The sequence below is a fragment of the Manis javanica genome, chromosome 6 (genome assembly GCF_040802235.1).
Source record: "Manis javanica isolate MJ-LG chromosome 6, MJ_LKY, whole genome shotgun sequence".
NCBI lineage: Eukaryota > Metazoa > Chordata > Mammalia > Pholidota > Manidae > Manis > Manis javanica.
Genome location: NC_133161.1, coordinates 43,670,233 through 43,682,868, shown reverse-complemented (window position 1 = coordinate 43,682,868; position 12,636 = coordinate 43,670,233). Strand labels below are relative to the sequence as shown.

The window sequence follows — 12,636 nt, the reverse complement described above, 5'->3', positions numbered from 1 at the left end:
ATTAAATAGGATCTGACAAGAACTTAATCTCATCCATAGCAGAGGATATTGGCTCAATGCAATTCTGCTCCCTGCAACATATTCTCAGTAAGCTATGTATAGAATCAGGAAAACTTTGCCAAAGCTCAAGTAAGTCCATTCCATGTGGGAAGAGAAGCTCATCAAGCCTCCAGTGATTCCTTAGGGAGTGAGCATGCTTTTCTTCCAAACGCAGAAGTATCCAAACCTGGCAACTCAACCTACGTTGGGAGTCATACAGTTCAAGGTAAGTTACTGAGATAACCAATGCACCAGATGGCTTCTGAATGTCCACTACAATCCAAGGAGGTCAAGCCAATGGCCACCCTTGCTCACAAAGCATCCACATGGTTCATATTCCCAGCCTGGAGCTCACTGCAAAAGCCAGTCACAGAAGAAGGGGTCAAGGTGTGGAGGATCAATCCACTCCTCAATACGGTTTTGAAAACTGGGAGAGAAAGAACTAGGGGCTGTCACATTCATTAGCCCACTTATCCTAGCAACAATCCCTAAAGCCTGTGCTGTTATTTCACTGTTTCCATTTGTCAAATGAGGAAACTGAGAATTAGAACCCTGATACACTGTTTAGAAGAGCATTTGCAAACTCATACCTGTGGCATTCCAAAGCCCATGCCTCTCTAAGGGTGGTCCTCAGACCATCACATCACTTAGGAGCTCATTAGAAACACAGATTCCTAGGCTGCAACCTAGACCTACTGAATCTGGATCTGCATTTAATAGGATTCCCCAAGGAGTTCATTGGACATAAAGTTTGAGAATCACTGTCAAGGGCTCCTATCCAAAAGGGTGGGTGGATTAAAAGCACAAATTCAGACTACAAAAAGGATTCAGTGCAATAGAACAGGGTCAGTCTCATAGGTGAGGCATCAAGCTATATACCCAAATGGCAATCCAAATTAGCAGACCCAATCACACACACATTGTTATTTCACCAATGACAAAGCCAGAAGCATAAAAGCCAAGGTGGCTATGTGTTGGTAGTAGAACATGGTGGAGAGGACATAGCTTTAGAGCCAGGTGGGGTGGGTTGAAATTTCCAGCCCTGCCACCTGCTGGGTGACTTTGGGTAAAAAGCTTAAGCTGTCTGAGCCTCAGTTTACTGACTGTACATCTGGGATAATAATACTCATCTTGTCAGGGTTTAAGGAGACTAAAAGAGCAAATGAATGTACAGTTCCTAGACATAGCAGATGTTCAATAAACACTGGTTTCCTGGACTTTCAGTGCAATTTGGGCTAGGTCTCAGTTATGCAAATATGCACATGAGAGACTGAGAAAAGAAAGGCTATCAGGAGCCAGATCTTCCCTGTCCTTTCAGGTCCTCTAGTGACAGGTATTGACATTCTGTCACTAATGAGACTGGCTGGACTTGTCTATCTTCCTTAAGCTCCAGGTTCAGTTTACTTCCTTACCGCTTAAGAAAAACCTGAGCAGAACAGCAGGTTCAAAGGGACAGGTGGTGAGGAACAAGGAAAACAGACAACTGGGGTCCAGGTCCCAGGAGTGTCTACTTTCCAGACACTGAAGCCTTTTTATTTTGTTATGGTTTACACTTCTTTTCAAATGTCTCCAGTTTTGAAAGCAGGCTTTTCATGCCAGAGGCTTAGTGAGCCCACAGAATCTGCACCTGGAGCCACAAAACCCAAGTGTGATCCTATTTACTCAGCGTGTACGTGCTCAAAGGCATGCAAGGTTTGCTGAGCATGAAGGCAAGTAGGTGCTTACTGAGCACATTCTGGGCACCAGATACTATGCTTGTCACTTTTACATACTTTACCTCCTTTAAGTCCTCCCAGCAACCCTGGGAAGTGAGTATCTTCATGCCTATGTCAAAGATGAAGAACTGAGGCCACATTGGATAAGTGACCTGGTTGAATTAACATAGCAAAACATTTTTTAGTTCAAAGGGATATTAGATATCATCCAGACCAGTGGCTCTCCAAGCATTGTCCCTGGACCAGGGGCATCAGCAGCACTGGAAGCTTGCTGAAGGGCACACTGCAGGACCCCACCTGGAACTGGGGGTGAGCTCAACTACATGCTCTAAGCAGCCCTGCAGGGGACTGTGGTGTACACTCAAGTGCAAGAACCACTGTTCTGGTCCAACCCTAGGGTTAAGAACACAGTTAAGAACACAGAGGTTCAAAGAGATAAAGCAGTTTGTCAGTGATAACAGAACTGAGACTGAAGCCCAGGACAGCCACTTTCAGAAGTTGAATTTTTCCAACCTGGGTAGCTCAGAATGTCCGTTTCATGAGGAGTAAAGACTAATAAAGTCCATAGCACAACAGAGCACAGAATTGTGTCACTTTTCAGCAATACTGGATGGGATTTCAACCTGCACAGGAATGAGGAGACCCTTCCTTTCAAGCACTGGTATCTTTCCCCCAAGACCCTGCTGAACGGTCTGCTCTGAGACATGGAACATTTGCCGCATCACCACTGCCTGGCACAGAGAAGGCCTAGAGGGGAGAGTGGAGGGACATATGCAGAGTTGAGTGGCCTTTGCACACATCTCAACTACCAACATATAAGCCTTGGGGAAAAGAGGTGGTGCACCTCATTTTCCAAAATCTTTATTTCTAAGTCTGTGCATCAAATTCTCACTTTCTACACCCCTAGCATTACTGCTGATGGACATAAATAGTATTAGCTACAGTGGAAGATCAGTTGGAAGAGGAGTCATCTTGAAACTGTAACTGCATCACAAAGATGCTTTTCATGTGAGTTTACAGATGATATATTTATTGTACTGGGATTTCAGGGGCTGATTAAGTAGGAGCTAAAGCCTACCCAAGCTACCCTTTGCTTCTGCCAATTGGTGGCCACCAATTTACAAGCAATTGCCCATAGTGTGTATCTGAATTCAATCAGAACTATGGACTCTACCTTTCTGGACCAGTTTCTTCATCTCTAAAATGGACACCAACTTTGGATTGTGAGCATGGTGCTGGCAATATAAGATTCCCTATGACTGATCACTGTCACCACAGTGAGTTTGAGGGAGACTAAAACACACACACTTTTGAAACTTTTTTGAAAAACTCCTACCATTTATAAATTATTAAACACTTCCTGTCCTTGGGAAAAGAGAGTAGAATTTGCCTTTAGGGCAGAGTGTCCCTTTGATCTAGAAAAGAGCTATTTGAACAGATACTATGCAAATATAAAACAAGTGTACACTCTTTGTTCTGGGAGTAGCTTGTGTAATATGATCATCTCCACATACTTGGAAAGAGCTAGAAAAGATTTCTGCAAAAAAGGGAAATGAAGCACTAGACCTCTTCCTTTTGAGGATTAACACTGTCAGAATATGTCTGAGAAGCTGTGGAAGTGTCAGCTGAGGCCAGGTGTGAGGAGAGGACAACAGACGTCAACAGGAGGAGAAGCTGCAAGAAAGCGGAACTCTGCACTGGTGATGCAGACGTGTAACCTCACTGATGTCAGAATGGCCACCTTCAATGTGACGCAGCAGCAGGAAGCAGAGCAGGATAAGGATTGACTCTTAAGTCACTGTCAGTTAAGGCTGGGGTCCTTGGGAGCAGTTAGAGAGAAGAACCCCAAGAAAAGACTAGACTTCCTGGTAACTTGGCACTTTGGGCTTATTGTTATTGCAGTTTTAATCTTATTTGATAATAAAAGCTGATGGTCACATTTTGTAGCCCCAGATTCCAAATGTCCTTCAAGTGTGAACAAGGAGGAAAAGAAGCGTGTGATCAAAACTATCACTTACCTTGTGCTGCTCACAGATAATGATCCTACAGAGTTGCTGGGAGGGCAGACAATGCCAGCTGATGAGAATCATGTGCCCCTCAGCAAGCAAGACTCCAGAACTGAGGACAGGATGTTAACAATCACATGCCCATATTCCTTAATTGTGTGTAGGAGGTGTGTATACATTTGTTCACATGCACCTACACCCCAAGGGCATGGTGGCTGAGATACCTGAGTTTCAGAGTCAAAAAGAGAGCCCAGAACCTCAACCTTGGCAGAAGACCATACCATGTAGTAAAAGGAGGTATCTTAGGGACTGAGGGTGCTCATCATTGATGCAGCCCTGAAGTCTACAAATGTAGAGGTTGGACACACCATTCTTACTAGACTTCCTAGAGTCACTGGGAATAATAATACTAGGGGTCAGCAATTCTCAGGTTTTTTCACTCTGTGAACAAAACTGGGAGAACACAGGAGTGATAAAAAGCTACAACTCATTCCTTTCTTTGCGATCCAAAAGACACACAGAGAACAAGTGACATTATGACAAAGGTAACCTTGATTTTGCTCTCATTTATTTCTTGCAAAGTGAGAAGAGGGAGGAGTGAGAAAGAGGAGCGCAATAAAAATGCACTCTCATGTTTCTGCCTGAAACACCAAGGTGATAGTAGTGCCATTCACTGAGATGAAAGAAAAGTTTGATTTTCATGATTTTAAGTTGTTTTTTTAAGAACTTACATCTTCCAGACTAGAAGGTAAACTATTCCCACATTTTAGCACTTTGCTTATAATAATTTAGGTACAACAAGTCTCACAGCTGATATAATAGCACAGTTAAAGATAATTTCATTAGAGAATACTTACCCTCTAACATTGCCATTGAAATCAACTATCCTCTTCAGAGAAAAGAACGGCTCCAGAATAGTGCACAGTTGTATTAAGGAGACCAGGAAGTGAATAGCTACGCCAATGGATTTCTAGCTTCAGTTGCTGAAGGGTTGGCATATTTATACCTGCCGCGTTTTTCCCAGTGCGCCAAGTATTACAAGGAACCAGAAATAGGTCCTGACCTTAAGAAATATGATTTAATCTCTTTCTGGAACCAACACGGTGATAGATAACTCAACTAGCAGATCAAATGAAGTTCATGGTCAGCAGTACACCTTCTCTATTAATGAGCCCTGAGGAATGCAAAGAGAAGGGATGATGGTAATGGAGTTAGGCTAGTATAGGAGGTGTTACTTTCATGAGAGTAACTCTTCAGCTGTTCATTGAAAAGTCGGTGAACCTGGTCTGGAGTGGAAGGAGTAGCTCCAAGAAGACTGATACGAAGGGGCTGCCTCCACCTGAGACGCTGCCAGATGAGAATACACAGACCTGGAAAGCCATTCACCTTCCCTTCTTCCACCACAGTCACAGGTTCATAGAATGTACTGCCCTCTGTTTGAGTGGGTTTTATTTTATTTAAAACCTCACAATACAGTAACAAAACCCTTACAAGGAGTAAGAAAAGCATTTGTCCTGCTACTACATCAGTCATGTTAAAGAAATTCAAACCCCTATTCATCACTCCTTTACAGAACTCATCTATAATTCAGTCTACAGTAAGAACCTTCACACAATGAAATGACTTTTACTGAGCGATTACACACATTATCTGCATGCAAAAGAAAGCTCATTTTTCAAATATATTTCAGGGACACCAACAGTTGTGTGAATTGTTTTTGAGGGGAAGAGAGCAAGGCTTGTATGTTTCACTAGCCACATGGAGAGTATGAAAGCCTTTTACAATGGAGAGAAAAATGAAAGAAGTAAAATTAGGGTAAGATGAAAAAAGGAGGGAGGAAGGCAGGCTGGCAAAAATTATTGAATCTTTTGTTTCTGACCTCAGCACTACCATGTATTTCAAAACTGAGTTGGAAAAACCAATGCAGAAAAAGAAAATCACTTTTGAATGCCAGATCCATACCCAGATTGATTTTTATTTATTATAAGTGAGAAAGTAAGGGGCAGAGTCATGATGAAAGTAGAGTACAAAACAAAAAGAAAATACATGAGGCCTTGGCAGGAACATGCAAGACTAAATGATGCACAAGAGCAGAGTGAACAGCCACCGGGAAACCACACAAGAGCCCCGCTTCATTTCAGGAGGTGGCAGTGTTCACATCTCTTCCAAGTAGAAACTTTCCCACAGCAATAGACACTAAAGGCACGGGGCTGAATTAATTCCCACCACGTGCTTTTTCTCTCCACTTATCTCCATGCGTCATCCTGCTTTGAAGCAGAAGACTCATTAACCCAATTCAAATTGCCAACATCAGTACATCCTTTGCCTCAGCATTTAAATGCCAATACCAATTAAATGCCAACAGCAACTTAACTACTGATACGAAAGCCATTCACTACATTCAGGAAAGCCAGCCAGAAGTCTGGCTAGCATTAATTCCAACACTCATTCCTTTATCAGTTCTAATTTACTCTGTAAATTACTAATTTACTCCGCAAGGTAATGAGGTTCATTGCCGGCCACGCTGATGATGCACACAACTGGATGGAAATAATGCCACAAGCAAATAAGAAAGAACAAACGGAGCTGCAATCCACCAAACCTGAAAGATGTCTTCACCAAGGCTTCTGGGCTATCCAGCTGAGGCAGTTCGTCAGCTAGGATTTCCTCTGGTGGTCGAGGGTCGTGCACAATCGTTGGCCGTGGCTTCTCCTTGACATTCCCTGTGAGCCCATCAATGAGAGAGTTCCACAGACAGTTCTGCGACTTTGACCCTGAGCCATGGGAGAAAAAAGGTGTGCGGGTGAATTACCAACCAGCTCCAAGTCCTGCCTTGCCCAGCTTAGGATTTTCAAAAGCAGAGCAGGAAAAGTTATATATATTTCTCATGATTCCAACAACATCAGAGGATTATAAAAGACAGGGATTGGGCGATTTATGGAGTAACCAGTAACTTTTTAACTTATATGCAGAAAATAGGCTAAAACCCAACCCTTCAGGAAGAGTCCTCCTTCCAGGGTCATGCTTTTCAAATACAATCAAATGAACCACAGTCCACACCTCCAATACTTCCTTTACTGAGCTTCCACCATCTGGGCCACTAGCCACCTGCACCAGTCACCCCAGGGCATGTCGGTACCAGACAACTAGGGACAGTTCGGGAAACCCACTGAAATTACTCAAATTAGCCAACCCTGCCTTGCCCATTCCTTTCTACAGAAACTCCAAGAAAGGCTCTTGCCCACAGTTTCCACACCCTGCCCTACAACCAACCCTAGTGCTTCTTAGCGTGGTCTCTGTGGTGGGATCATACCCACCCCCCTTTGGGGATCTGTGAATATTAACAAACTATCTTTTCAATGGCAGTCACCTCATCTGTTGGCCTTATCACACCTAAATAATAATAAAAACCTATCACAACACTCAGCCTAGTTATGGGGAAAACATCAGGTAAATCCCAACTGAAGGACAGTCTGCAAACACCTGACCAGTTCTCCTCAAAACTACAAGGTCATCAGAAAACAGGAGACATCTGAGAAACTGTCATAGTGAAGAGGATCCTAAGAAGACATGATGACCAAATGTGATGTGGTGTCCTGACAGGATCCTGAAACTTAAAAGAACATTAGGTTAAAAACTGAGGAAATCTTTAAAGTATGTACTTTAGTCGATAATTGTTATTAATATATGCGTTCATTAACTGTGACAAATGTACCATATTAACATAGCAGGTTAATGACAGGAAATGGGGTGTGAGATATATGGGAACTATGTGCTATCTTTGCAAACTTTCTGTAAATCCAAAGCTATTCTGAAAAAAAGAGTATTACAAATATAAATAAATGAATAAAATACTTTAAATAAGTAGTTATTATAAAAGAAGTCTAGGAACAAATTTTAAGAAAGCCTGAAGGCATAACTATTAACCATTGCCCCATTACCACAAGCTTGCGCTGGTTATGCTCTTCCCAGAGGAAAGAAAATGTTTATCTTCACACAAAGATACTGTCAGGTTGCCAAGCCACGTACCCATGGAGCAGTGTCCATCCAAAGATGGTTGGCTTTTTCTACCCTATCCATTTGTAATTCACACAAAGGCTCTTTATGGGGAGTGAGGGGGTTTGCCTGCAGAGATAAGGAGCAGTGCCAGCTAATGTTCATGCAGGGGATGGGTGAGCAGAGAACAGATTTGTATGCACATGGGAATGCTTCCCCAAGGCCCTAAGTAGCCACTTGCAGCCGACAGCAGAAGGAATCACCTTGGTTTTCTGTGCCTGAAGGGACAGCTCTGCTACTAAGGTCAAAAGAACCTCACACACAAAGGGAAGCCCTCATGAGAACCCTGATCTGTCACCGAGCGTACCCATGGGTCAGCAAAGACCTATTTTAATGACCATGGCCATGACTGACTCCCTTGGGGTGTCCCACACCCAAACTGTGTTTGTGTCAATCAAGAGAAAATTAAAGCACATTGGTGGCAGGATACAGATGCCTCCAACTCCTGAAATGCAAGACAGCTTTTTTAAAAGTGTTACATGTATGTATCTTAATAAACCTGGTCCTATTAATGAAGGTCTGTTCTATGTTAACTAGAAGGAAGAACAAGAGCAGCAACTTGATTTCTTAAATTTGGTCTGGCCTTATAATAAACTCCTTGCTCATTTTCCTTCATTCATTCACTTATTCATTCAATATGCACATACTGAATTTCCTCAATATGCCAGATTCCATTCTAGGCCCTAGAAATAGAAAGATGAATGAACCTCATTCCCTTGGGTGCCATAAGCAATCACAGTAAATGAGAAATGCCCCATAACTAAGGGGCAGACAGAGTGTCATAGGAAGCAGAGGGCTCACTCTGCCATAGGGCCCTAGTGAGAGCTATACAGAGAACATGATGCCTGGTATGGATCTAAAGCAGGAACAGATCTTCAGCAGGTGAGGAAGGAAGAGAAGACCATTTAGTACCTCTAGCATGAGCGAAGGCTGAGAGGCATAATGAAGCAGTTTGTTAAGGATGGAACAAAGTAAGAGAGGGCAGTGACCAGAGATAAGATCAAAGGTTGGTTGGGCCAATTGCAAAGAACCTTGAATAAAATGCTAATCATATAATTTCTTCTGTAGACAAAAAAGTACTAAAGATTGTTAAGCAAGGTTGTGGAGACACAACAATATCTGTGTTCCAGAAAGGCGACTGGTGTGCTATAGAACAGTGAATCTGTGAATTCTACACAAGGTTATATGAAAGGATCCAGGAAACTATTTATCTGTAGATAAAACAACAGAGGCTTACTCAAATATATATTAGCAATTTTTAAATAGATAAAGATGTGATTGATACATTGCAAATCCATGTAAAAGCACTAATGAATTCAAAATTGCTGCTTCACGATTTTCTCAGTCAGTGAGTCAGAAGGGTCATGTGACTCAAGCTAGCTCTCCTGTAGGGGTCTCACGTGGACAGGTGATAACACTTCCAAAAGTTGTACCCATAGCTACAAAGGTACACTGGCAAGTTCAAAAGAAGACTGTGGTAGAAACTATAAATAGGATTCACTCAACATTCATTCCCAACTCCCTTTTCAGCTGCCTTCTTCTTCTAAAGAGGCTAGAAAACAATATACTCAATTTTCTAGCCTCCTGTAACTGCCATGGCTAACCATGTGTTATAATTCTGGCCAGTGAAAAGGAAACTCATGGTGCTAGTATATATTTCTGAACAAAAAAGTAAAGTCTCAATAGGAGAAAAACATTTTTGCCCCTTTAGAATTTGCTTTCCTTTTTTTCCTTTTGTCCTTCTTTCTTCTCCTCGGAGGTAGACTTGGTGTTACAGCTACAGCAGCCATCTTGCGACCATGAGGCGACAAACATTATGACAAAAGCCTACATCTTACATTTGGAAAAATGGAAAGGTAGAAAGAGCATGGGTCCCTGACACTACAGATGAACAGCTGCCCTGGTCTCCCCCATCTCTAGATTCTTGGTGTGAGATGTAAATAACCACTTATTATATTCTTATGTCTTGAGTTATTTGCAACTAGATGTATTCTTAAACAGATATATGTATGCTCATCACATAACATAAAGATATTCCCATATCTAAAGAGAGTCATTTATAAAGCACTAGGAACTGACGTTTTAATAAATCCTCCTGTTATCTTGTGAAAGGCATAACTGCACTGTATACCATTCTCATGTTAAAATTATTAGTTTGTTAAATGTGAACAGTTAAAACACATCACAATTTTTATAACCTATTTTGGCATTTCTTCACTTTTTTTCATATTCTGGGAAACTAAAAAACTGGAAGTGGTCTACATTTCTTTTGAGCTTTGAGAGCCCAGAGAACAATTACTCCCATGGGATGCCACATATTTTTTTTCTCTTATTTTTTTAACTTAAAAAGGAGGATCTCTGTTCAAGAAAATGATGGGAACCAGCAATACAGAGGCGGTTCCAGGGGGAGGTATACATGAGCTCAAACTGGAGATACCACCAAGAAGGCAAATCAGCCACAATAATATGATTCTAAGAAAGTAAAGTCAATAGGACTTGGCAGCTGATTGGGTGGGCAGAATAAAGAGAGAAGTGTCGAGATGGATTGAGGTTCCTGTTTAGGAAGCCAGGTCGATTCTGATGCCATTAGAAAATGCTGGGGGCAGAGCAGTTTGTGGGCCCATAGTTGAATGGTGTTCTGACAAGTTGTATTTCAAGGTAGAAAATATAAACAAAGATCCTCCCCCCATACGTGAAGAGGAAGCAGGCAGATGACAAATACATGATTCAAATGAGAATACTACATTTCAGTAAGCATTTCTATCATAAATGAGATAATAGCATGATAAAGTGAAAAAAATTTAACCTTCTCACTGAATTCAAACTACAGTAAGAAAACTAAAATAATAATATACGTTTTAATTTTCAATGTTTAGAGAAGGGCATATGAAAGCTCCAGGCCCATTCTGGAGTGTTCTAGTCATTACCTGATTTAATAAAAGCCATAATTAAGTAGAGCTTGGGCTCCATCCATAAGGATCTAATTATAAAAGCTCATCAGTATAGTCTCACCTATAACCTGGCTCTAAGGCACAAACCTCAGAGAGACCCAGGAAGCTGGCATAACATGGGAAATTGTAGCAAGAATTTTGCTTATTTCTAGTTTAATCTCTTTCAGAAGGTAAATAATTGACAATAGTCTGCTTTAGGTGACCAATACCACACAAAATGAGAGGACTTAAGAATGTTGCATATTCCTGGGGATGAGTCCATTGATACACGCCCACCATCAGCAGAAGGGATCTTATGTTTGTGCCCTCAATACACTAGCACTTCAAAGCTCTGTGATGAATGCTCCAAGACATAAAGAAGCCTTTTAGTACATCATCCCTGCCCTCAAGAAGCTTGAAAGAGGCAGAAAAATGCAAGGCAGCTACTGTTTCAGGCTAGAGGCAGTGTTTGGAAAAACTAGTTTTCTCCCAACACTCATGTCCACCCCCTCCATAAATACTGTCCAAAAAATGGTTAAAGACTTTGGCATGGGCAAAAAAGTTCAGTGGGTATCCTGTCTAGCTCATCCATCTTGGTTATCTCCATTTTTCATTATCTTGGACCTATTTTACACTTCTCTAAGTTGGAGAAAACAGAGTAATGCAAATTATTCTTGCTTATAGAAATGTGCATCGTGTCCCATGGAATGAAGTTAATTCTTGTCCTATAGATACTGATAAGTTTTGCCAGTTTTCCATCTATTCAGCAAATTTGCTTCAATGTTCCTGATGGATTTATATATTTGTCTGCTCCTTGGATTCTCCTCTCAAACCAGTTTTAACACCTTACTGGTTTCTTCACTAATAAATAAATTAAGTAAGATTTTTGACACATACTCACTTTGTATTCATATGAATTTTTTAATATTATCCTTTAGCAATATACCAAAGTCCTCATGCTGTCCACAACCAACATTTGCTGCACAATCTGAGAAATTCTCCCATAATTAGCCTAACCACATCTAGTGGCCAGTTGAATTAACTATGGCACATTCATATAATGGGCTACTAATATCCCAAAGACAAAGATCTCTATAAACTTGATGAGTGTTTTCCAATACTTATTGTAAGTGGGGAAAAAGTAACATGCATGAATTATATATTATGCAACTAGTATCTATAGCATATGATGCTATTTCTGGATTAAGAAACAAGGGGAAATGTGTTTATTTTTGCAAAAAAAATAAACAAGAAGAATGGGCTAGAAACTATGAAAATGGTCACCTACAAGGAATGGGTTGAGAATAGGGAGAACAGGCTAGAGATGAGAGAGAGACTTAACATTTGTAGATAGATTTTACTTTTGAACATGTAAATGACTTAATATTCAAAAATAAAATAAAGTCAACAAGGAATAAGGAAATCCTAAAATTAAATACAAACAGAAACAAATGAACTAACTCTATATCAAACTGATAACACAACCATAATGGAAAACAAGAATTAAATATCTGCTGAATACAGTACTCCAACTATACACTCTTAGAAAAATTTGAAGCACACTCGTGGACACATGCCCACACACATACACACATACACACTGCAAAGAAATCTGGAGCTTCACTTAGTAGGTTTCCAGCCAGTAGTAACTATAAAGTAGTAATCTAAAATATGCCCTGTATATTGTAGAATAGAGCAAATGAGCACCTGTGATGAGGGTGTTGGGATCCAGAACTCTCGCTTCAGGAGAAGAAAAATACAAAAAGGCAAGGGGAAAATGTGCAGAATAACCCTGTGGTGTGAGGTTTGAATTAGAACCATCAGTATAAACTCATTATCATATGCAACAGGCCCTGAAGAAATGTTGCTTAATTAGTAAGTGACGGGTTA

The 12,636-nt window shown here is 40.9% G+C and overlaps 1 protein-coding gene across 1 annotated transcript in view; it reads right to left on the bottom strand.

Moving 5' to 3' along the window:
• Window positions 1-12,636, bottom strand: part of PDE1C (phosphodiesterase 1C) — a 462,113-nt gene that overhangs the window by 352,348 nt on the left and 97,129 nt on the right. The window contains exon 3 of the mRNA XM_037027419.2: window positions 6,363-6,534. Coding sequence (XP_036883314.2) covers window positions 6,363-6,534 — 172 coding nt within the window. The remainder of the gene's footprint in view (window positions 1-6,362; window positions 6,535-12,636) is intronic.